Source organism: Lissotriton vulgaris, chromosome 1_2, assembly GCF_964263255.1.
Source record: "Lissotriton vulgaris chromosome 1_2, aLisVul1.2, whole genome shotgun sequence".
Classification (NCBI taxonomy): Eukaryota; Metazoa; Chordata; class Amphibia; order Caudata; family Salamandridae; genus Lissotriton; species Lissotriton vulgaris.
In genome coordinates, this window is record NC_141686.1 from 129,537,118 (window position 1) to 129,564,274 (window position 27,157).

Here is a 27,157-nt window from a genome sequence, read left to right on the forward strand (position 1 = left end):
TTTAGCAAATGTGACCTGCCAAATTCTACTAAAGGAAAATGTGTGTAGTTTGGTAGTTACAGGATTACTTGGATTATCCTTGTGAAAACTCCTGTCTTGGTTTAGTGATTGGATTGTACCCCTCACTTCACTTCAAGGGCCTTAAAAGAGGAAATGATCTGATGAGAAAGGAGATTAATACCACCAAGGCCATTAATGGACTGACTGGTGCATGTAACTTACTAGGGGCTTTTGAGAAGGAGGTCTAACAAGGAAATAAAACAGTGTTCTTGTAAACATAGTGATTCACGACGGGGAAACATGGCGGCCGTCGGCTAGAGCGGTCCGCGCACTCTGAGCAGCCTTCCGAGACCCTGCACCGCAGATAACGGAGCTATGCTGATGGACATGACCAGCAGAAAACTTTTGTAACGAAGCTTGCCCGTTTCCGAAAAGATTTAGGTGCACTAACCGTCAGGATTCGGTGAATGTGTGTGCCTGCAGCATCTCCTGCCTCCGCCTTTCTCCCTTGTTAGAGGCAGGCAGCCATGGAGCTTAGGCGTGGCCGGGCGGCCGCTGCTCGGGGGCTCCGTGGTGCAATCTCTAGCGGCAGAAGAGGAGGGGGAACAACGCCGAAGAACACAGACCTGCAAATTTCTCCTCTTACTGGTAAAACGTCGGCGCTGGACACAGTCGGTGAGGCGGTTGACTCGGCTGAGTCAGAAGACCGGGAAGACTTCTCCTCACCTCAAAGTAAGGTGTTTGATTTGACCAGGGACGGGTTTAATACAAGTAGTAGTAAAAGTAAAGATTTGCAAGTAAGGATCACAAGGAGTAAGACCAGAAATCGAGGTAAGGGGTCCAGGTTGGACGAGAGAAAACTACAGGTCCCAGAGTGCACCTTGGGGTTGGCTCCAAAGACAGGTCAGGAGTCCATAACAAGGTTAGCCGAAACCAAGGGAGTAACTGTGAAGGAAAGTAAAAATACTAGGCAAAAAAAGACTAAAAACAAAAATCTGAAAACCTCCGGAGGTATAACTCCATCACTACGCTCTTTTTTCAAAGCTCTGCCCCAAGTGTTAGAGATCACGCAGGGTATGGCAGCATCCGGGGGAGAGGGCCTGCAGCAGGATAAGCAGGATAGGCAGCAGGGTATATCTACTGCTGTTTCCGGTTCGGTCTCCTTTTCTATCCCGTCCTCTGAAGTGGTAATGCCCGTGGACCCTCTAGATGCTATCCCGTTTGACTCTTCAATAGACTTAGAGACTACTACTGTCAGTGAAGTACCTATTCAACAAGACGAGTTGGCAGATAAAGGGAGACAAACTGCAACAACATCAGGAAAGGAGACAAAGCAAGATGCAGTAGATCGGGGTCAAGAAGATCCGGGAGTAGGCAACGCACTCGAGGCCCTGGTTTAGTTCTATAGCTGCAATGAGGGAGGAGATTAGACACGACTTTGCAGTCTCCAAAGCTAATCAGAATTAAATAAGAGCATCATGTGAGGTATTAGATCAAAAGGTGGATGGCCTATGTGAAAGAACTGAAATACTGGAAAGCTCAGTGGGTCTTTTGACTTCAAATTTAGAGACTGCTAGATCCAAAATACACACCCTCCAAAGAGATGGAGAGAGCATGCGAGAGCGGATCGAAGTGTTGGAAAATTACTCCAGACGTAATAACATTCGACTTTTGAAGATCCCGGAAGGAAAGGAAGGTGCTAACCTTAAAGGCTTTATAATTAAGCTACTAAGGGCCCGATGTAGGTAAAATACATTTACCGATTTTTAATTACCGAATTTTACCGATTCAGTAATTAAAAATCGGTAAATCTAAGGGGTGGACATGTAGGTATTCCAGATGTGCTGGAATACCGATTCGGAAGAATTCGGTATTTACCGATTCGGTAAATACCGAATCGGTAATGCCCATTCATTCCTATGGGCTTTGAAGCCCATAGGAATGAATGGACATCACCGATTCGGTATTTACCGAATCGGTAAATACCGATTTTCACAAGGGTGCAGGGGGTGTCACTTTGACACCCTCTGACACCCCCAACACAGGCTCGGGTGCCATGTGGCAGGCATACATACCCTAAGGGCAGGTCTGCCTGTCACATGGCATAGGTGTGCATGCACACATGTGCATGCACACCGGAATCGGTATTTTACCATCAAATTGGATTTGATGGTAAAATACTGATTCGGTAAGGCCTCTGGGACTCTGAAGAGTCCCACCTACATCTGGGTGCCTCAGAATCGGTAAAATTACCGATTTTTTATTTTACTGAATCGGTAAAATTACCGAATCCGGTAATTTTACCAATTCGGTAAAATAATGCCCCCTGCATACCTATCACCTATTTACCGATCGGTAACGGCCGAAAATACCGATTTTCGGCCGTTACCGACCGACCTACATCTGGCCCTAAAAGACTCCCTTAACCTTGACGAAACAGTCGAAGATTTAGACAAGGATATTCAGCGAATACATAGAGATCCTTTCCGCCTGAATCCGGCAAGAAACAAACCTAGAAAGGTGTTAATTAACTTCTTGACATACGCACTCAAAGAAAAGATCCTAAATCTTGCCCTGAAAGCTAGAACGATGCAGGGCCCAGGCTTCTCCTTTGAGATACGGCCAGACCTCTCCAAAACCACTCTGGATAGACAATGGGAGTTGGGGCAGCTCATGGACAAATTTAGGTCATTAGGAGCCACAGTACAGATGAGGTTCCCAGCATTCCTACGGATTATGTACAATAATAAGATGCACAATATCCGTTCTATACAGGATGCCGATGATTTATTAGAAACCATTTGAGATCATGCCCAGGCCCAGAGTACAATATAACTTAGGCTTGACTAAATTAAGCACAGAGGTGCCTATATGTAAGTCTTCCCAGCTTTCTGCACCAATCAGATTAAAAAATAATAAATAAATAAATCTAAACTACTAAAAAATAATGCTAGGTAGAAATAAAAAAAAATAAAAAAGGGGGATTATGTAATTACACCTGTTTTTGAATGGAAAAAAAACTATGAAAAGGAAAAAAAATTTAAAATAATAATAATAATAATAATAATAATAATAAGAAGAAAAGACTTAAAATAATGAAGGAAGTGTCCAATTTATAAAACAAAAGCATCCTTTGGGACATTATCAAGGGTTTTTATTTACGTCCATACTGGTCGGCAATAACAGCAATAACAGCTCCTTACCTCTAAACACAGCAGCAGCGGGGGGTCGAATGGTAAGGCTGTAGACGGGCGTAAATCTGGCCAGAAACCAGGCCAGAGTAAGTAGGGGTGGGTTTCCCAGGGGGTGGGAGGAGAGGTGGGGAAGAAAGGTTAACATAGCAAAAAGTCCTCATGAGTCTGCCCTTTTTAGTTTTTTAGCCTGTCCTTTTTTTCAAATTCAGACTTTTAACATGCCAATATTAAGAATTCACCAAAGGGGGCATAAAAGAGTGAAGGAGCTAGGGATAGTCATTATAGCATGACATCCGTCCAGTACATGTCCTGGAGCGTCAATGGTCTGCGCGTGAGAGGTAGACGTGATCGCATTCTACAATATTTGAGAGATTCTCAAGCGCAGATCATAGTCCTCCAGGAAACACATCTCCTTAGAGCAGAGGCCACCACTATCCTTAAAACACAGAGGTGGATCAATAAATTGTGTTCCACAGACCACAACGCTAATATCAGGGGGGTAATATTCATTTTCAAAAAATCTGCAAAAGCGCAAATCCTAGACTATAAAGAGGACCACACAGGTAGATGGCTACTAGTGAGAGTCTCGCTGGACAGTCAGATCCGCTCCTTAGTGGGCAACTATGGTCCCAACTCAGACGATCCATCACATCTGGAAGCTGTCAGGAATCATCTAGTAACAAATACGAAACAGGGGGAGAAGGAGGAGTTTGAGACTAGGTCGTCCTCCAAAAAGCTTAGTGCATAAGTAGGAATCCTCTGTATTGGATACAGGGACCTAGCTCACGTGTAGGTAACTGACCCTATTCGTTCAGTGCAACCATAAATAGAAAGAAAAATTTCTTTCTAGTGTCCCCTCACAATCGGTTACACCTAATGGTTGCCTCCCCGGGACCGCATCTGATGCGGTCCCGGGGAGGCAACCATTAGGTGTAACCGATCGTTTTCACCAACCAGGAACAGTGAGTCCAATAGGTGAAATCGACCCCCTGAGAGACCATGAAGTGTCATTTTGCACTTCACTAACATCAGCAACTGATACAAACGTATGTATTTCCAGTGTGAACGCATGCTTTGATTATTGTTTTTTTTGTCTTTAATACCCTGAATCAGGGACATAGGAGTGGCAAATGCAGGGCTGGTCCTGAAGAAATGCTAGGGGTAGCATGAAACATGTTGACCTTCCATTTTCACTGAACCAAGCCCCATTATAGGTTGGTTTACAGTGATATTCACCCCATTGTAATATACCTTCCTAGGAGCGAAATAAATATGTTGAGGCCCACTAAGCACAGTATTTTTAATTCACTCACACCCAATCCACCACTTCATTGCACTACACATAGTCTTTCACCTTTAAGTGCTCCTACGTAGCTCGTGAGTCGTAGCACGCCCCTTTTTGTAGAGAACTGGGATGGCCCCAATGATGAAGCATGTCACCGTGGGGCAACCCCGGTGAGTGAGGGGACACTAGAAAGAAATGTTTCTTTCTATTTATGGTTGCACTGAACAAATAGGGTCAGTTACCTACACTTGAGCTAGGTCCCGGTATCCAATACAGAGGATTCCTACTTATGCAGGAATCATCTAGTATCAGTCCAGGATCCGGTGATCTGGATGGGGGATTTTAACATCGTCCTCAACCCCAGGCTAGATAAATCGACAAACTCCAGAGCCTGTAGCTCCGCCAAATCTAGGCAAACTCTTATTACAATCATGACACAATTTGGCTTGGCGGATTTGTGGAGAGAAAGAGTTGGAAAGAAGTTGGGGGTGTCCTTCCGGAATAGCCGTTTCAAACATAAATCTAGAATCGACTATGCCCTTTTCAGCTATTGCTTGAAGGACACTGACAACAATAGATTACCTCTCATCACATTTGTCAGATCATTCCGCCTTAACATTCACTATGAGATCTGAAAGCATGACCAAACAACCATCTTGGTCGTTTGACCGGACAATCTTGCTCGAGGACGAAGAGGTTAAATTTCTGGTAGCTGAATCCTCAGTATTTTTTGACATAAATCTGGACTCCTCAGCCTTGGCTGTAGTCTGGAAGACATTTAAGGCCTTTTTAAGAGGTCAGATTACCAACAGAGCCTCCTATAGGCGGAAAATATATAGAGAAAGGATAGCTAGCCTGGAGCAGGACATGAAGCTACTAGAGTTAAAAATCGGCCCGTCCTTAGGAACACCACAGGAGCAGATAAAACTGGCCGAGTTAAAATCACAACTGGAAAATATCCTACAAGAGAGAGTAAACAAAAGGTGGGAAGCGAGTAAGATCTCCCAATTCGAATTCGGAGAAGCCGCAGGGAAAGTTTTGGCATGGAAAATAAAATCTGACTAAGCCCTCAAATATATTAGAGAAATTAGGGTAGAGTGGGAGGCTACAGCAAGATACTCTAACCCAGACATAGGAAAAGCCTTTTTTGATTTTTTGAGGCGATCTATAAGGAAGATCTTCCCAATGACCAGCTGGCAAGGGATAGATGGCTGGAAGCAATTATGCTTCCAACCCTCTCAACAACACAGAGTAAGTCCCTAGAGATCGAGATTACAGAGGTCGAGGTGAGGAAAGCAATTCGTCAAACAAAAAAGGGAAAGCGGCAGGCCCAGATGGTCTGCCGGGGGAAATTTATAGATCTTTGGAAGATGTCATCACCCCCGTGCTGATGGCCCTATTTAACAGCATTCTAATAGAAGGAGATCTACCACCAAAATCATGGGGGGAGGCCACAATTGTACTCATCCTGAAACCAGGGAAATCTCCCCTGGAATGCAGGTCATATCGACCAATATTGTTGCTCAATAATGATTATAAAATCTTTACAACAATTATCTCAGCAAGATTGGCCAGCGTAATTGGCACTATAGTCCATCAAGATCAGAAAGAATTCATTAAAGGGCGTCAATTATCAGATCTAACACATGACTTGATAGGGGCTATAGACATCGCCTCAGCCTTTTACCTACCTTTGGCCACCCTCACCTTAGATGCAACTAAGGCTTTTGATAGGGTGAATTGGCCCTATCTGAATGACGTACTTAAAAAATTCAACTTTGGGAAGGGTTTTTGCAGAACTATAGACCAGCTTTACGGCGCCCCTTCAGCTAGGTTGCTGGTCAACGGGGTTCTGACGGATGCCTTTAACATCACCAAAGGTACAAGGCAGGGCTGCCCGCTTCCCCCCCTCCTCTTCACCTTATATATCGAACCGTTCGCCCAGTTTTTGTGGGAGGAGGCTAATATTCCATCTTTTAGGTTTAGAGAGTGGGAAAGGCAGGTAGCACTCTATGCAGATGACATCCTGGTTTTTACATCTGATCCAGCACAGGCATTTCCAGTCGTCATCCAGCGGGCAGAAGAGTTTGGATATATTTCGGGTTACGACATCAACTCGAGTAAAAGTGAAATAATGACATGCAATATTTCAGATATACAGTTGGGGGTAAACATTTCAACCTCCATGCGTTACCTTGGGATAAGAGTTACTCAAGAAGTCGGTAGCATTGGTCAAACCAACTTGGACAGAATATATAGTGAGAGTAAAAGGCTTCTGAAATCCTGGACTCACCTGCCACTTTCTATAATGGGCAGGGTAAATCTAGTCAAAATGTGCATCCTTCCAAAGTTTACATTCATTTTTAATGCCATTCCCCTGGCGTTTGACCTTAAAACGATTGAAAAATGCCAGCAAGAAATTAACTCCTTCATTTGGAACTATAAATCCACTAGACTAGCATGGAAAAAGCTGAGGAGGAGGAGAGAAAAGGGAGGTCTTGCTCTACCGGATCTATTATACTATGCATGGGCCTTCCAGATGTCACACTCTAGGAGGCTTTTAAAAATGCCATCTAATCTTCCTATTGGGTCGATGTATAGAGCTATGCTAATTGGGGTGAATCTAGCAGTAGATGGGTTCATGTTCAAGTTTGCGAGTCAGAAATTAAAAAAAAAATCAAACTTAAAATTTTACAGTCATGGACTAATGCCTGGTTTACCATCAGAAAAGGATTGGGGTTGCCCTACTATTCTAATTTCACCCCAATTTGGGACTCGCCTGGTCTACCGCTATGTTTGAGAGATAGTCTGTCCTCCACAATAGAACAAGCCGGGATTACAAGATGGGGTCAGCTATTGAAGGAAGGATCGTTAATAGCCTGGGATGAGTTATATGATCATACTGGCCCCAGGCTTTTTTAGATTTAAGTACATTCAACTGGACAGCTGGGGGAGATCCCAGCGCTGCAAAGATGCGCATCTTGGGAAGGCTAGCATATTGGAGCAGCAGTTAGTGGAGCGACCAAGGGGAGGAAAAGAGGTAGCTCTATGGTATTGGCAGTTGTTGGAGGAAATTGATGGAGAGTTTGTCCTTCCAGATGAGCTATGGGGGGATGCGACTGGTCTTCATTGCGAGGAGATGTGGCTAAACTCCTTCGCTCTTCTTCATAAAATCGTGAAACAATCATGGCTAAGACGAAATTATCTCTTTTTAGTTCATCGTGCATATATAACACTGTTGAAACTTTCTAAATTTCTCCCGGATAAAAAAAGCAATAAATGTAATCTTATGGGAGCATCTGATATCCATATGTTCATGGACTGCCCTGACATCGGCCGGTTTTGGGAGGAAGTGAAGATTACCCTAAACTCTATTCTAAACACATCCTAGTCAATAACTCTACCACTTATCATCTTTGGTTTGGAAGATAACAGCACCAGCAAAGCAAGGTCCTTCCTCTTCTATGCCATTTTACTGGCCAGAAGGCAAATCTGTATACATTGGGTAGAGAAAACAGCCCCATCACACTTGGGTGGCTCTCGTCTCTATACGAAACATCCAAAGCTGACCTCAACAGATCATGCAGTAAACGTAACTTGGCTTTTTGGGATTTGTTGATCAAGTGGAGATAGCATTCCCGGTTCTTTTTTTTTTCCCTGGGTCCTATGATTATGCTATGAATACTCCTTGGACCGGGTCTAGCCTCGTTACGATATTGGTCCTACAGGTTGAAATATACCTAGATGGAGTCAGCGCAAGCCCCTCTTGTTTTTGGACCTCTCTACCACCAATATAACAACTCGCGTCCTGGCACAGGAGAAAAGAAAAAAGGCCCGCTCCAAAGTGAAGGACTCGCAAGGTGGTTGGTATCTCCCATATTGAGGGTAAGGCAAATGAGGACACAAAAAAAAAAAAAAAAAAGGAAATAAAACAGTAAACCATGTTTGGAGCCAGGAATGCACCTTGTGAAAGATTTGAAGATTTTCTACCAGTTACAAGACTGAAAGGAGGATGAGTGTCATGGTGTTTCTGCCAGTGTGGCCTGTGGCACCCTGTCAGGAACTGGCTCTAGACCTTACAGGGACATTGGAGGTGCAAGGTCAGAAATTCTCCATTGTCGTCATCAGTTATCACCGAAATGGTCCACGTTTTGCTTAGTTGAGTAAGCGACACCATCCAAATTTAATATTGTTTTTAATAACATATTTATGAAGGAAAGATTCTGGGAGGAGAGTGTTTTAAACAGTGGGGTCCAGGTCACATCAGGAGAAATGGAATTATATCTGAGTATTTATGGTGTTCTATATTCCAGTGCAGTGTTTTACCATCTGCAGGTTAATGGCCAGTTAGAGTGCACCAACACACTGTCATTGGAAGGCCTCCAGCCTTGCTAATGGAAGGAATATATTCAGAAGCTGCAGTGATGGAATATAGAGTGGACCACTGAAATTATGTGATTCTGCAGCTGAAACATTTTATTTCATGGATTTGCCGCATTTGCAACATAGTCCAGCATCTGCTGCCTAATTTGCAGATTTCCCCACAAAATAGTTTGTTTCTAGTTCAAACTGAGCATAAGTTACTAACAAGCATTTGCAATGCAATAGAACTCGCATTTGCGAGAGTTTAAGCTATTGGCTTTGTAAATGAAAATTCCCTTTAATGATCTGTTTTGATAATTAACACATTAATAAAAGGCATTGTCATTTACAGTGCCAATAGCTCAAACTCTTGTAAATGGGAGACCTATTTCCCTTCAAAGAAGTGGCTGCCATTGTCGAGCCTGGGCAGCACATGCGCTGCTCTGCGAGGCATGCGGTATTTCAGAACAGGATTGAATCTCCGTGCCCATATATTTAATTGGCTTGTGCCATTGTCCTTTGTAAATGCTGGGTTCTCAATCATTAATAGGTTTGTTAGTCCCTCCTTAGTACCGACTTGTCTTCATTTGTAACCTCCCATGAGGACTGGCCCTTTTACTACTGTTGTTACACGGGACCTGTTATTTAGTCTGTAAGCTGCTTTGAAAGTGAAAGTGTGCATGGCGTGCTGAATGTTGCAATAAAACATGTTGTGGCTGCAGTACGAGAAACGCATTAAAAATAATAGCGCTTACAGACTAAATAAGACATACCGTGTAACAGCATAAGTAAAAAGGCCAGTCCTCATGGGAGGTTACAAATGAAGACAAGGCGGTACTACGGAGGGATTAACAAGCCTATTAATGAATCAGAAGCCAGTATTTACAAAGGACATGACACAAGCCAATGAAATATATGGGCGGAGAGTGGGCGGAGCTTCAAGTCCATACTCGAATACAGTATGCCTTGCAGGGCAGCGCAGCGCATGTGCTGTCCAGACTCAACCTAAAGAGTGCTAGAGTTAGTTTCAAACAGTGGCAGATCCTTTGCCTATTGCTTTATTCAGGTGATAAACTGACACTAATGCAGGTATCTGGTGCATTGTCAGATAAGGAAACATGGGGAACATCAGACCAACAATGCAATTGACTTTGTGGCGGGAACATAACCTAGACAATCTGGGGAAGAGCCAGTAACCAGGCAAACAGAACTTTTTCCAATGTGTTGATAGCAAAATGGCCTGTTATTCCTAATTCTGGCCTTTGGTATTCCAGCAGGAATCAAGAAGGATGCTTTGTACTGGAGGTGGAGACTAAAGGATTCCCAAGATGAACCCAGAATCTAGGTTGTAGAATGAGCCCAGAGTTGAAGTAAAGGTTCTCATTCTACATGCTGTAGGAATGCGTCAGGCCAGAATGAGGAATAACACACCATTTTGATTTTAACACACTGGAAAACACCCTGTTTGCCTTTGATCTGATTTTTGTCTATGTACACATTCCTTTTGGTAGTATCCCAAGACACTGTTGCATAAAAAAATTGCAGTTTTACACAATTACCACTTGCAATGCCAGGATTAAATGCAAATAGTGTTTGGAATCAATCCTGCTGGGGCGTAGACACATGCTGGTCAGATATTCCAAATTCTAGGATTTCCAGTTTAGTGGAAGTTGGTGACTTTTGTCCAAGTTTCAAAGGCTATTTTGTGGGTGTTTGTTTTTTGTAGTTTAAAGGAGACAGATGTATTGCTTTTTGTTTTCTGTCTGTACTTCGAGCAAATTCTCACTCTGCACTCCGATAGATACTAAAGTGCATAATAAGGCAGCAGCAAGTTAGTGGTCAGCATTCAAAATGGTCTCTGTTCTCTTGCTTCACATTGCTTTTAATCTTAACGTCACTGTAATGTACTCGGTGTGCCTTCTGGTCATTAAAAGCAGCACGTCCTGCATCCAGTAAAAGCAGTTGTATTGAGAGGTGAGAAGAGCACCAGGCTGAGCATTGAGCACGAACTGCACAGAAAGGACAGGGGGCCTTATTTATGAAGGCCTTGCGCCGCCGGTGCGTCACTTTTTCCCATGGTAAAAGTGACGCACTGGCGGCGCAAGGCCTTCATAAATTAGGCCCAGGGTGTCTGCCGTCTGAGAGGATAAGCTTTTACGCCAGTCACATTCCCTTTTTTGTCCACCAGAGGTCACTATTTTCTCATTAACACCAGCCCAGTCATGATTATTAGACGTTCTATCTTTAAAAACGTAAAAACCGAAACACAGTATGGAAAAAATAAACACATTTAATCTTTCTCTTACAGTGTGGGGCCGAGTGCTCATCTGCACAAGGGTTTTTTACTGTACAAAATTATTTTTCGAATTCCAAATTGGATGGGGCATAAAAAGCCCCCCCCCCCCCCCCCCCCCCCCCCACACCCGCATCGATTTGCAGTTTGGAAAGGAATGTACACATGGTTTGGGGCCACAGTTGCAATCATACACCACTGATTAGTTACTTAACCACAGACCTGACACGTTTCTCAGGTTCATGCGTCATGCCATGCTCCAGCCCAGGGGTTTCCTGTGAATTCTGGAACTTTTGCATTCCATTATAAAATAGGACTGCAAGTCCCAGAATTCAAATGAAAAAAACTTGGACTGGGGCAGCATATCACACATGAACCTGGGAAACGTTGCAGCTATATAACTACCAGTTTGGGTGACAACTAATTTGCAAAAAGAAGCTGCCTTTGTAGGCCTTCCCCCCCCCCCCCCCCCTACAGGGGGCAACATATTGCAACATGTGTAATTAATACCTATAATCATGCAGGTCGATATGTGATACCTGCCAATGAACGATTTGTAATGCAGCTAGTAAGTAGGTGACATTTCAAAATGCATCCTCCGTCGCGTTTATACATCCCCCCCTTCTTTGATATCCGCTGATCCATCTCTTCCTGTCTTTTGCAGCTGAGTGCAAGTACCAGTTCCAGGCCTGGGGGGAGTGCGACCCCGAGACTGGGGTGAAGATCCGAAGCGGGAGCCTCAAGAGGGCTCTGCATGATGCAGAGTGCCAGAACACCGTCACGATCTCCAAGCCCTGCGGCAAGGTGAACAAGGCCAAGCCGGAAGGTAAGCAATGTCGCTGAATGCACACGCCCCGGTCATGTACCCAAAGCTAGATTTAGCGCTGGTGGCGCCCAGCGCGGAAATATTTTTTGGCGCCCCTACCACATGACCTCTTTCCTCCTCGGTTCCCTCACTACCATCCAGCAAAAGTGCCCCGCATCTCCTATAGCCTCTCTCATATACATTTCATATAGCCTTATAGCACGCCGTAGCGGGCTATACCGGCTATTAAAGGCCCGCTGAATAGTTAAAGGCCCGAGCCGAAGGCGAGGGACTTTAACGAGACAGCAGTACTTTAATTGCCGGTATAGCCCTGCTACGAAGGGCTATAAGGCTATTAGAACATTCTGTCACTAGAGGGCAGAATGTTCTAACAAATTAAACAAAGGGTTCTCGAAGCTCGAGGGGATATAAATCCCCTCGAGCTCCGAGAAGCCTTTGTTGAACATTGGAATGTTGCTCTGCGGGCCTTTACCGGCCGTAGAAGCAGGGAGCACTCCATTGTCTGCAATGGAGCTCCCAACATTCCAATGTTCTAATTTGTTTTAAAGCACTGATAAAGGTTGGTGTTAAACTGATGAAAGTACTTTGGGAGGTAAGCAAATCCAGTAGCCGTTGGTGTAATTAAGTAGATCTATTAGTCGTAGGTTAGATAGTAAAGAAGGCCCCACCGGGAGCAGCATCCAGCTGCTCAGCCCCACTCACTCAAACTGACCACACATTCAAACCATGCATACACGAACATTCTGATGACATCACACACACAGGCTGAGCAGCAGGGAAGGAGAAGACCAGAATATAACAGTTGGCTTTACTAATCCACTCTGCTTTCCACATAAAAGACAGATCTGTTCTTTTCAGCAGGCATAATAACATTATGCACTACTTTATGGTGAGTCAAAACTGCCACCAAACAAAACTCGGATCTCTCTCTGTAGCAGGAACATTAATCACAAGAATTATCTTGACATTTGTTTGCTGCTGGAAAACTGGATGCACAAAGAACTCTGTAGCAGGTATTTTTAAATATTAAGTTATTGCTAAACACAGTGCCCCCCTCCCTCCTCCAGGTAGGCGCCCAGTGCCGCCGCACCAGTCGCACCACCCTAAAGTCGGCCCTACATGGACCGTACATAGACCTTATCAAACGGTTCTGATCTCCGCGTTCCTTGGATGTTTTTCTTGCACGCTGGAGCATCACCCCATTACTGCTGGTACTGTATGATATGAATTATTGGTGAAGCCAACAGTTCACCACTGAAGTAGTGTCTTGGCGCTAAACTGATACATGCCGAGGCACGAAAGTGGTATCCACAGAAGACGCAGACCGGCAGAAGATACATCAGGTGTGGAGAGAGCAGGGTGAGGAGATCACGTAGGAGTAAAATCCCAGCGGACTTTAATTCTGGGGATTGTTCTCTGGAGAGAACCAAAATCTGTAGAAGAAAAAATGCTCGAACTATCCCCCCTTCGTACCCCACAGTTGGGCGTAACTCAACACAGTCCTATGGTTTGCGGTTTTCTTTTCATTTTCACAACATTTTGTTAATTTAATTTGCCATTTCTCATCTGAACATTGAGGGGCAGATTTACAACAAACTGATGCATCTGTAGATGCGTCAGTTTCCCATTCACCAGCCTGCAATACCCTTGCGCTACCATGTATGTGCCGTATTTACAATGCGGTGCACCATGGCGCAAGGATTGACAGATGCGTCAGAAATTCCGACACATCTGTTGGCCCAAAAGTCACGCATTGCTGGAGTTGTGTTGCAAGCACAACGCAACTCCAGCGACGCATGTTGAGGCCTATTCTTATTGTACGGCATCACTCCTTACGCCTGCTTCAAGCAGGCATTACGTTTTGACGCAGTGGCGTCCTAGAAGTGGTAAACTGAAATCTTCTAGATTTCACTGCGTCACTTAAACAAGGCTTTTCTGCATAAGAACGCCCATCCTGCATACATTATACCTGACACAGAGTGGAGTGGTGTGGCTCACTGGTTAGAGGCGGCAGACCCGGAAGCAGAGAACGGCCCGGGACCAGGGTTCAATTCCCGACGCGGCAGGGTCGTGGACCAGGGTCAGCGGGCTCGATAATTCTCGCCTCGGTGCCTACTCTAACCAGGGATCACACTTGGCAACTCTGGGCATTAGCTTGCCTCATCTCTACAACGGCCCGCCACATTCGCCGGGGATGCCTGGTTTCACCTTGGAGATATCCAGAAGGGACCATCTCACAGGGATAGCCAGGACGGGTTCCCCAGCGGTCTACAGCGCCACGACGCCTCAGGGCAGCAGTGCGCTTTACAAGATACATACATACATGCACAAGTATAATGTGACACAGGGCTTTACAACGTGATGCATCTCCCTAGATGCGTCACGTTTTAAGTTGGCCGCATTGTTTATGCTGCTAAATGCGTCACAAAAGTGAAGCAACGGCGGCGCAAAAGTGTTGCAAGGGGCTTGTATATCTGTCCCTGAATACTATGCGTTCAAAAGTCTCACGAGATATCGGGAAGAGACTGGTTTGAGGAGAAAGCAACTACTGCAGGACATTTTTGTGATTGGTTTGAGAAGAAAGCGTCCGCTGCAGGACATTTTTGCTCATATCAGTGTCCAGTAGGCAAAAATAATGCGCAATTTTGCACGTTCAAAATCTCGAGCAATTTTGCAAAATGTGTGAATTTTGCAGTTGTCAAAAAAAAGTTACCTGCATCAAGCTTTCTCCCATAGTCATAGTGAGTGAACTGAATTCAATCCAGGGTAATTCAGGTGCAGGATGGACTGCAACCCAAGAGGTGCATTTACAGAAAAAAATTCCAAATACATTGGCTAAAAAAACGTAAGACTTACATGTAGTTCAGAAGATAAACTAATTAAGTAGATGGAAACATAGCTAAGTCCAATATTTTTAAAATCAGCAAATCAAAAAAATATGTGCCAAAACCCTGTGTAAGGTTTCTGTGCTGTTAATGATATGATGTTAAATATGCACGCCTTCCAGGGGTAGCACTCAAGCACTTATCCAAATGCCAGCCTGTAAGAAGTGATGACTGATGCTCAGCCATGTGAGTGCTGTTCATTGTGGCAGGAGAAGGCTCACAGTGGGAGTGAGTTGCTGGGAGCGCCACGGCTGTTGTTCAAGGTGGTAGGACTTGTGCGAGCTATAAATAAAATGCAGGACCACTGGAATTATGTAATTTTGCTATTACAGCATTTTCTGCATAATTATGGATTTGCTGCATTTGCCGCATAATCCACCATCTGCTGCATAATCTGAAGATTTTAAAAAAAATGTTCTAACTAAAACGGATCAAAGTTACTATAAACGCAGCAAAACATGTTGCTGCACGGTGGAAAGCCATTCACAAAAAATGATCGGTCACCTTTCTGCTGCTTATTGCTGCAATTGTATGTTAAACTGGAATTAATTTGGTCAAACTTTTCCCCAGACAGAGTTACCATTCATAACAAGCATTTGCGATGCAATAGGTCTCGCATTTACGAGAGTTTTGTAAATGCTGCACCTATTGCATTCCTCATTTACCAGATAAAAAGCTCCCATAGGAACCGCTGCAGCGCCTTTTGATAGCAGTTGTTACAGCGTCGGACCACGGAGCTACTGCACTGGTTTCACAAAGAGCCTGTGTGTGCCCAGCCGGCACCCACTTCGGTGCCCCTCTCTGATGCATCACACCTACCTCGAGAAATGTAATCTCATGGGAGGCTGTTGTACAGCAGTGCAGGGAGTAGATCTGCAGAATTAAATAATTAAAAACATTTATCGCTGTAGCGAAAGAAAGAATATGCCAGCCTTGAGAATGACTGCCTGCAGTCCAAGGAATATTTTTTGTGAGCATTGAATTATACTGTGTTTTTGTAGCGACAAGTAACAATTTAAGAGTGTGAAAATCGTTGTGTTCTTCAATATATGTAATTTTAAAAGTCTAATGAATCCAAGATCCACGCCAGGCTGGTTGCTCAGAAAACTAATGCTTCTAATGCCACGATCTGTGGGTCACAGATAAAAATCACAGCTAGGCAAAACAAACTTCTACCCTGACCCTTCTAAGGTCGATAATGAGTACCAGTGTTTCAGTAAGAATAAACATCAGTTATCTGTGAATCGTAGCAACATACCCTTAAGGAAGGTGCGTTCTACAGAAACGGTATATGATATTTCTAGCCATAGTAACAGCAATCGACAACTGGGAAGAACAATCGCTGAAAGACAAGCACGGCACTGCGTCCGTGAAAGTGAAATAGTACTCGTGGATGCAGAGCGTTTGCCTTGCGGGAGTGAGCAGCTGCAGGCAGTATTATTACAAACAGATGGCGCAGCTGCTCGCTCCCGCAAGGCAACCGCTTTGCATACACGAGTACTCATTGGAAACATTGAAAAACATGCACGAGTTTCCAAAAAGTACAGTGCGATGGCAAGAGGTCCCTCCTAAGCAGCTTCCCTCCTGAGCAGCGCTTGCGTGCTGCGTACGTGAGCCCTAAAAATACCATACAAGACAATAAGTCTGGGTCAGTCAATTGGAATACTTTTACTACGATTAGTCTTGCAGACTCTTCGCAAATCATCTCAAAAATTAAATCTGGCTCGCCGCTTGATCCCTGCCCCCCCTCATTGCTTCATGCAATTAAAGAGGAAGTAAACCCCATGATTAATGCCATTCTTAATACATCACTCCAAACTGGAGAGGTTCCTACCTCATGGAAAACCGCAGTAGTCAAACCACTGCAAAAAAAGATCCTCCATGATCCATCAGTTCTATCTAACCTGCGGCCCATTTCTCAACTCCCTGCCATATGTAAATGTAACGAAACCCTTTGTCAATAAGCAGCTTTCAACATTCCTGGAAGAAAATAACATCCTTCACCCAAACCAGGCAGGGTTTAGAGCAAATCATTCCACAGAATCAGCGCTTTTGTCAACCACGGAAACCATAAGAGCTGCACTAGATCTAGGTAAGAGGGCAGTTTTAATCCTCCTAGATCTATCTGCAGCATTTGACAGAGTTTCCCATGCCATCCTATTACATCGCCTAATTAAGGCAGGCATAAGGGGCACTGTGTTAAAATGGTTTAAAAACTTCCTCTTGCACAGAAGACAGATAACCATGCTTGGACAATTCCACTCGGAAGAGAAGTTGATTGGTTCAGGGGTGCCCCAGGGCTCAAGTTTGAGCCCTACCTTGTTTAATCTTTACATGGCTCCCCTGATCAACCTCATTGCATCCTATGACATCAGTACTATAGCCTACGCAGACGACACTCAATTAGTCCTTGTTCTGGATGACAACTCAGAAAAAGCCGAACAAGTTCTGAAAGAGTGTCTGACTGCGACCTTTAACTGGATGCACAACAATCACCTCAAATGCAACTCTGGTAAAACAGAGATTTTACCATTTGGGAAAAACAAACTCTTCTCCCCGCGCACCTGTTGGCCATCTGACGCGGAAGCCCCACCAAATACCATCGTCGCAGCACGGAATTTGGGAATAAAATTTGATGAGATGCTCTCCTTTAAACAACAAACGAGAGAAGTTGCCGGCCTATGTTTTAATATCATAAAAGGCCTCAGAAAGTTTTTTGATTTTCTGCCTCTATCAGCCCGCTGTTCTGTAGCAATTGCATTGATTACATCAAGGATAGATTACTGTAACAGTCTGTATGCAGGGGTGGCAAAATCTACCCTGCATAAACTACAGATGGTACAGAATTCAGTGGCGTGGCTGGTTCTAAGGTGGCCCAGAAAATCATCAGCATCGGCAGCTTTGGACACGCTGCACTGGCTTCCTATTCAGAAGCGTATTCTTTTTAAAGTCCTAGTGATCACCTTTAGGGCCTTCCACAAGCGTGGCCCACAATATCTGTACAATAAGTTCAACAGATATCATCCCACAAGAGAACTTAGGTCAGCTACTGCCAATTTGATTACTGTCCCCAAGTTCAGACTGGCCACAAAGGGAGGAAAATCTCTGGCAGTCATAGGAGCTAAAGCATGGAACAAACTGCCCTCCCATCTTTGCACAATTACTTCTGAACAGACATTTAAAAAATCCCTCAAAACATGGATCTACGGGCTAGCCGACTCAGTTTGCAAATCACTGGTCTGACCTTTTTGTGAACAAAACACCAACAAACAGTAAAAGCATACCATCTTATCAGTAATGGAGTCGGAGCGCCAGGCTGCTCCTTGGAGAGACAGTGCGCTATATAAATATCCCCACATAACATAACATAACATAACACAATGAAGTAATGCTATCACTAAATATGCAGCGTTAGGCTGCAAACTTTGCTTTTTGTTGCCACATAATTTAGTCAATAAGGCCACAATGTGGTCCTCCGCTTCAACATAAATCCAATGGCCATGATTATAAGGACTCAGATACTGTATTCATCCTTTAAGTTACTGCTGTGATTTCAGTGTCTACATTACTGCAGTATGAGCACCACACATCTCCATGACAGTTTCAGTGAAAGCCACATTATAAACATGCTGCGCACCTCCGCTCCAATCCCCATCTGCTCCTCTCCGTGCCCTCATACTGGCAGATGCCACAGGTTGTGGGGCTGGATCCACATGCACATGGAATCACAGAGTCTACCCACACACCTCTGGTCCGACTGCCAGCTTTTCAGTACACTCCTCCGGATAGCGACCGAAGCCTGCAGTGCCTCCTTCCTCCTCTGTATGAAGCACTGCTGTAGCTGACATTATTTCCAGACATTTTTGCTTGTTTGTCTCTTCACTGCAGATGCTCTAAACATAATGTATTGTCTGGTCAGCCTTATACTGACATTCACAAACCAGACTACCATCAATTCAAGGTTTTCGACTATTCAGATGGTGGTGATATGCGATAATGATGGTTGTCAGTATTCCTTGGTTGCGGGTGGTCCTCTGGGTCTCCACACAGTGGAGAAAAATAAGGTTTATGTTGGTCCCTGGGCCATTCATTGTAACCAGTCGAGTGCGGCAAAACAATTCAGAAGAATGTTTGTATACCCTGAAACTGGTCCCAGGATGCTTGTTTCTGATCCAGAGAAGACCTTGCTTGGCAGTTCAGGCTGGACTGTTCCCATGAGGAGCAGGGTCAAGACTGATTTGCATATAGCTGTGTCCGAACTGAGGTGGCGAAGTGAGCTAAAGAACGATGATGAACTCAACCCAGATCTGTGACTGGGGGTGAGTGTCTGAAAAGTTTCAGTGCTTCGTCCATCCTCTCCTTGTGTTTGCTTAGAATGTTTTCTTACTCTACAACGCTGGTGGTTCTCCTTCCATGCATGAGTTCCTTGTAGCTGTGCCAACCTGGCAGCCCAGTATACCTTTTACGTTTTTTAAATCTTATTCCGCCTTTGGTTTTGTTATTTTCCTTAGTGACTAATTTGACTTTAACTTTTGTATTCTGGCAAAGGTATTCGATACACCATGTCTTGACTCTGTTCAGTGGAACTAATATGAAGCTAAGACGGTAATTAGCTGGCGAGGATGCACCTTAATACATAAGCAATTCCTTCCCATAAGGGATTAGTAACCCCTTCTTTTAGGGTATGTGTAAAAGGGCTTTCTAAGCATTTGGGCATTACAATAGGACTTAACTTCTAATTTCTTACGATTTTGTCTCGAGGTGTTTCCCTTTTAACTCCAGTGTATCCATTATCCTGAAAAAGCTTGACATTCCTCAATTTTTCTGAGAATTAGCCTGTACGTGGGCAAACAGAATAAAGTCTGACTGCATTAGTCATTTGCAGTAATCCTCCAGAATAAGGGCCACATCTATGTTATTCTTACTAACTTAAGACAGACACTTGCTGCATGTGCCCAAATTATTTTGTCCCTTTATATTCTCCATGATCTTAACTACCGGACAATGAGATAGCCGGCCAACGCTGTGGGCCAGATCACCTTTGGAGATTGTATCAATTGGAGACTGTTAACCTTGGATTTATTATGAGGCAGATACACTTTAAAATCTTTTTCTTGGAGAGTTTTCTGACTGCCCTGAGAAGATTAAGATTGGAAGAGGAAGGTGATTCTCCAATTGTTTTCCAATGCTCTTAACAATTTATTTTCTTCAAAGAGATTTTTAATGAACCAAGGGTGGAGACATCAACATCAAGACTACTAGAAATAGATAGACTGTTTGAGGCTACCATGGCTAGGTGGTCAATGTAAAAAAAAAATTATTCAAAAACAAATTTTATTATTTTCTGATTTGGTCAAAAGTTTACTAAAATGTGAGAATGATTGAGAAAGGGATCAGGCAATGGAAAATGATCCAACCTGTTAACATAAGTGGTTATTCAGTGTTAAGCAGGTCGGACTTATATTACAAATAATGTTTATATAATAATTAATTATAAGGATCAAGTTAGCATCTTTGATGTGGATAGACTTAAGGCGGTGGTGGACAAGCTAATTTCACTAGAAGAAAAAAGACAATTGGCTGCTAGCCTTTCTAAAGTTACCATTTACTTAAAAGTTACATTAAACTCAACTTGGGAATCAAGCCAGGTTAATTTGATACCTTCAAGCATTAACTTTAGTAGTCCCGTTCAGAGGTTAGTACAACTGAGTTGTCAACATGTAACCTTGTACTCGCCAATGGACTAGCCCTTCTACTGCAAAAACAACAACTTGGGGTGTTTACTGTTAGGATCTATCACAACACATGTCCTACTTTTTTATGTAAAGCAGCCTGCCTTAGGGCTCGATAGGACTACCTTAGGGGTGACTTCGTTATATTAAAAGGGAAAGCCTGAACATTGTAATTAGCTTAAATGGCAAGCTGAGCGAGTAGTTCGAAAACTGCTCCACCACCCAGCAGTGGCAGATTGGGACTCTTGCTTTGCCTGTAACAATCATGGTGGCACAATCAGTGCTGCAGTCCACAAGGGACACTTTATCTTACAGGCTCTGGGTGCCCCTGATCCATATAGTAGGGACCTACAAGTAGGCTACCTTATGCAATTGAGTATAGGCCAAATAAATATACACTTTTAAAGGGTCAGGGCACTGGCACCGAGGTCTGGTTACCAGGTCTCAGTGCACTCTCAGAGGCGAAAAACCAGCAGCACCAGCCCAAAACCTTGGTGGTGATCATGCAAAAACAGGCGTTTCCTTAAAATGTGTCTGCCTGACTTTAATTATTAGGCCATGTTAAGCCCTTAGTGTATTTGCCATTGAATTCACAATTTAAATGCATGTCCTACTTTATTTGCTGCAGGATTACATCATTCTAAGCCCCTTTATACCATATTTTACATAGGGTCTGTTTTACAATGCCTCTATCAGATATGAACAATCCAACTTCTTTATAGGTGCCATAACACAACACCTACACAACCAAATGTGTGCAAAAAGGAAGCGCAATAATGGGGTGGAGCCAAAACCTCTCACTCTACAATGCTTTTTACATTATTTTCCTCTTGCTACATGAGCTCTAGGGGACACCACAGCTGTGTCTTGCCATCCCTAACAGCAGTCTACTTTCCTTGACAATGTGTTGCTCCATTTAATGAAATTTCCTTATAATTGAATTTCCACCTGAGAGTCTGATTTTGAGTGCGGTGGATGGCCTATTTTCATTCAGAAAGGTAGAGTATTTTACGACTGCCATACCAAGGTTACTCCACCCGCCTTATTTAGGAACGTCCAACGGCCTGGTGGATATCTGTTGCATTAAAAGTGTGCTGTGAGGAGCTTCAAAATGGGCTCGCATGAGACCGCTTCAATTTGCTCCTATCTTCAGCTTAGCGGCTTTCCCATCAGTATCATTGGATTTACAAAGAATGATAATGAATATGCCCTGTAGGTTATTGCTGTTACACTGTGTTATTGATATTGGATCTTGAATGCAACTCTATGCGCCATTTTGAACATGTATATTCCTTTTTTTTTTGTTTAAGAAATTTTTATGATTCTCTCTTAATTTTTCCGATTGTCATAATTTCAATAAACTGATTTGGAAATTAAAAAAAATAATTAAAAAAAAATAAATGTGTGCTGTGTGGCGCCAACAACATGGTGGAGCCATACGGGACTCTTACAATATCTTTTCATATTTTCATAAAGAAAATTCCAAAGCGGGATTTCAGATTTTTCTCCCATAGCATGGGGATCATGAAAATGTTTTTACTTTCACTTATCGCCATGTTTTGGATGGTGGTGTGCAAGTAAAAACATGCCAGTTGTTCTCCCACATTAAATAAGGTGGTAAAAAATGGCAAAACCTCTTATGGCCCTACGGATATATGACAGCAGTGGAGATGGAGTAGTGTGCGTTGCTTACATGCTGAAGGTCAACCCAACATTAAATGAGGGGGGCGGAACTTCAGTGTGCAGGACTGGACTGGTCATAGCGGGCATCAGGCATTTCCCCAGGAGGCTTGAAGGGTGCGTGCCGGTTTTGGAGCAGTGCTGCAAAACCAGCCTCCAGTAACAAAAGCAGCAGTGCTGGGGGCTGGTTTAGTTTAGCAGCAGAGCTTCACACTTGTACCCTTGCCCACACCCTAACCTCCTCTCCGTTTTGGGGGCCAGTCCGATAAAATTGTCAGGGCTAATTTGTGTTCTCAGTCCGGTAATGTCAAAGTGTGGCAAAAAGGATGCTTTGTTGTGACTGAGTACCCTTTCCGCAGCACTCTAAATCAGGCCCTGTGTGTGAAATGCTTCCCTAGCAGTATGGACATCTTTATCTGCATACTTGGCTTTCCACCTCAAGTAGAAGGCAATGATTTGCCCTCAGTTGGGCTTTCAAATTTTTGTGGGAACTGGTAGGGCTCTAGTCTTGTACACTATAACTGACTATAATTATGTTCTTGTCCATTTTTCCTAAAAAATCAATGTGCTGTCCCACAAATGACAGCAAAATGAATATTTTATGATGGCACATAGTCAAAGATATCAACCCTAAAGTGGTGCGACCCTCCTCCTCTCATGGACCAGTGTACATCAACCAAGGATGTATGACGTTACAACGCATACTTTTACCACGCATGCCTTTACAACGCGGTTTTTACATCGCAAACCTTTACAACGCATGGCGCTTTGGGGTGCTGGATAGTGAAAAGTTTAATTTACTATTCCAACTCCAGTCCCCGTGGACACTAGGGAAGGTGTTGGATAGTAAATTAAACTTATTCCCTATCCTAGAGCGCCCCCCAGCGCAATGTGTTGTAATGGTTTGCGTTGTAATGACCGCGTTGTAATGGTAGTGTGTTGTAAAAGTTTCATTGTAAAGGTTGTTCACCATCAGCCACTGAGCATTCATGTCACCGTGTTGTGCATCCTGAATATCGAACACACAATATTGGTGGGACAGAAAATGGAGAATAAAATGTAAATACAATTATTGATAGGTACATAAGCTAGTGAATACGTAGTTAGAATTAGTAAATCTATACTTCCCCATATGAACTTTCCTTCAATGTTTTGTCCCTCGATACTCTTCTATGTCAATTTTATTGGTGTCAATATTCAGTAGTACAGCTGTCACACTCTGGGGCCATATTATAGACGTGCCCCATGGGCGCAAATGGCGTTTGCGTCCGGTTTGCGTGTCCCTGGAGCACTTTAGTATTACAGAAGGGGCCGCAGACCCTTGTGCGCCTCCTGCTGTGAGCGCTTCCTCAAGAGGGCATTCCCTTATTTGCATGCGTGCGTGGCCACATGCAAATGACAGAACCCCTTTCCCTCTACGTCTGTTCCGTATTCCAGATGCGGGGCCAGAGGCAAAGAAGCTCTGAGGAGGCGCACTGACAGTGTACCACCATTTTGGTGGCACACTGTCAGTGCGTCCTCTGATTGACACCCTCTGGAGAGGGGAGGAGCCCCCAGACATCCATCCCCTTGCAGGCCGGTGCAGTCACTCACTGCACCTGCCTTCAAGGGGATCTCTATTCCCCTTTAAATATGCAGGCGGGTTGTTGCCTGTACTATGAAAACGTGGAGTGGCTTCAAAGCAGCCGCTATGTTTTTCTCATGAATGCGCTGCCCCCTGGGCAGGACGCGTTTGAAGCTGCCATGGGGGCAGCGCATTCATGCTAATACTGCGCATTTTCCTTTATTGTGCAGGGTGCCCATGTTAAATGGTGCATCCGGCGCAATGAAGAAAAATGCGCTGGCTGCATAATACGGCCCCAGATGTTCTTTCCTCCAATTAAAAGTACAAATAAGAACCTTATCCAGGCTAAATTCAAACATATTTTCTCTCCAAAACTAGCTGATGAATCCATTCAGTGATCTCATTTACGAAATATCAAGCAAAGTGAAGCCCTAATTTCCAGATTATAAGGGTGCCGGCAAGATAAAAGTGTTGTCCACTTGTCCGTCGCAATGGATACTTTTAATTATGCCATTGAAGTTTGCTAAATTCCCGTATTTTGCATTACCGGATGTTCCAGAGAGTTTACAAATCTGTTTCAACTAAGAGCCTACTCCGCGAAAAAAAGCCTCGCGAGATTCCAGGAGAAGGCTGGTTCGCACAGAAAATATCTTATGAGAGACATTCTTTCCAGCGGAAAGCGTGCAAGACATTTTTTTATGCTAGCTGCACACACGCTTAAAAGAGTCACAAGATACCAGCAAACATTTCACTATGAAACTGCAAATTCATGTCATTTTGTGAGAAACAAATGACGCGATTTCGCACACCTTACCCCCCTAGACGCGCAGCTTTCTCCCTGGCAGTGTGGCTGCATGGTTTTGGGCCAGTAGCTCACTCTCCCTCGCTGCACGTGGCTGCCAGGGAGTGACAGCAGCAGGGACTGCTGGCAGCCAGTGGAAGTGGATGGGTGTTTATCAGCCGAGGTGACAAGACATGCATTAGTGAGAGCGATTGGATGAGTCAATTCAATATATATGTAATTTTTGTGTGCGTCTGTGTGTGCACCGGAGCGTGGTGGAACGCCATATATAAACTAGCTCTTGAATAATCACGCTTGTGGGGGGCTAACAGGCCTTCCCACTGCACCAACGTGAGAATTATAAAGAGGCTACGGTCCATTACCTCCGGAAAGCAAACATGTTTCCTCTTCCAATAATAGAAGTGATCTGACATAAACATCAGGCGCCTCTGCTGTGCAGACCTGGAGGCAGAAAAGGGCCAAGGAGAAGAAAGGGAAGGCATTATCCACTGCTGTTGTAATGTAGCGCCTACACCTCTGCTCAAGCGCCTGGATACCCTCACGGGTGATTAGTGCGCTATACAAATAGAAGTAACGTTACAGTGTGTTGAGTGTAGATGAGTGTAGAGAGTAGATGACATACAATAAAAGACCCAGGGGCATGTTTACAAAAAATGTCGGAGCGCTGGCTACGCCAAATTCGGGAACGCCGCGCTCCGACATTTTTTAAATGCAGGGATGCGCCTTATTCACAAGAATATGGTGCAACCCTGCGTTTTCCCTAGCGCCAGTGGAAAAAATGCTGCTTAGCGCCAGCGCTGGCACCCTGCTGCCATGTTGCAAGGGTGCCTGCACTGCAGGGGCGATTGTTTACGTGCAGATAAACAATCAATAATGGTGATTTGCTCTTTATATGTGAGCTGCAGAATGCAGCACAGATAGAAAGAGCAAAAAACAAGGAGAATTAATAATTTCTCTTCGTACCGCCATGCTAAGTATTCCCTGGGGCTAGTTTTTGGTGCTGCCTCAGCCTTGTAAATTTGGGGCAGCGTCGGAAAAGCAATGGGTGTTGAGGTGGAACAACTACTGCAAACCCCATTGCGCGCCCCTTTGTCGCAGAGGTCTGCGGCAGAAAAGGGCGTATTTATAAGATGGCGTTAAGCCATGTAGAGTGGCTTAGTGCTACCTTGTAAATATGAGAAATGGCCCTACGCCTCCAGGGCATCAAATAAAGGGACTCTCCAGTGGCGAGTGGGACTTGTAAATATGCCCTTTAGTATTCCCAGGTCCATTCGTTATTGCTCATTCCGGTTGGAATAACCTGTGATGCCTGTTAGTTAGTGTGGGGGGACTGGCCTGAAGCAGAGATTAACAGCCCCTCTGTACACTGCACCAATAGCAGCCCCTGAGGAGACCCTGGGGGTCATATTTCGCACCCACCAGCATTCAGTATTTGTTCCTAAAATTGCCCCGAAAATCATCTGTTTCCGCAGCCCTTAGATCCCTGCATTGGCTCCCCCTCCATAAAAGAATACTCTTCAAAATACTTACCATCGCATTTCGGGCGTTTAACACAACTGGTCCAAAATATCTAACCAGACGCTTCCCCCATTACAACCCGAGTCGATCTCTCCGTTCTGCCCAGGACAACCTCATGTCCCTCGCCAGGTACAACTTGAAAACAAAAGGTGGAAAAACTTTAAGTTTCCTGGCCATTAAAGCCTGGAACAGCATGCCCAAACACTTGAGACAACAAGCCCTTGAGAAACCTTTCAGAAAACTTCTAAAGACTTGGATCTTTAACCTTCCCGACGACTGGACAAAAGCTGCCATCTAGCCTCCTACTGCTACCACGACTGGGCCTTCAGGAATTTCAGCGCCATGATGCTCCCTCCGGAGCGAACGCTGCGCTTTAGAAATACCCCCTCAAATATCAAATATCAGTAGCCATGGGGCGAAGGAAAAATGAAGCTCTTCTTGTGTAAACAAAAACTGCAGTGCAGAGGAAAACAGAGACTGCTGTTGAAATCAGGACCTGGGCAAACCCTCTTGTGCAGTTTTAATAAAAACAAACCCCTTTCTCTGCCCTCCACCAACATACAGAACCTCATGAATGCCAACCCAGGGTGGACATTTTGCTGTAATTTTCGAGGCTGTGCCAGGGGTGTGCCTATCACTGGTGCAGCAGGTGCGGTGGCACTGGGGCTCAGGGTGTGAGAGGCCCACTTCACCCGAGTGGCGGCTTTTTACTTCAAAAGAAGGAGCGAGGGCCCCATTTCCTTTCTTGCATTAGGACTCCTGGCACACTTGTGGCGCCACTGTGCGTGACTGGTAAAATAAACCGGTAACAGTAACTTGCGGAAATATTAGCATCTAATGCAGGGTTCCCCAAAGTCGGTCCTGGAGAGCCGAATCCAAGCCAGATTTTAGGATAACTACATGTATCTAAATGCTAAAAACCTGGCATGGATCCGGCCCTCCAGGGCCAACTTTGGAGGTCTAATAATTACAGCTTTTGAACCCGCAGGTTGCTGTCAGGAAACCCTGTACAGATC

At 44.3% G+C, this 27,157-nt stretch overlaps 1 protein-coding gene across 1 annotated transcript in view; it reads left to right on the forward strand.

Moving 5' to 3' along the window:
* Positions 1-27,157, forward strand: part of PTN (pleiotrophin) — a 266,890-nt gene that overhangs the window by 177,124 nt on the left and 62,609 nt on the right. Inside the window, exon 4 of the mRNA XM_086952975.1 lies at positions 11,799-11,960. Within this exon, the coding sequence (XP_086809101.1) occupies positions 11,799-11,960 (162 nt within the window). The remainder of the gene's footprint in view (positions 1-11,798; positions 11,961-27,157) is intronic.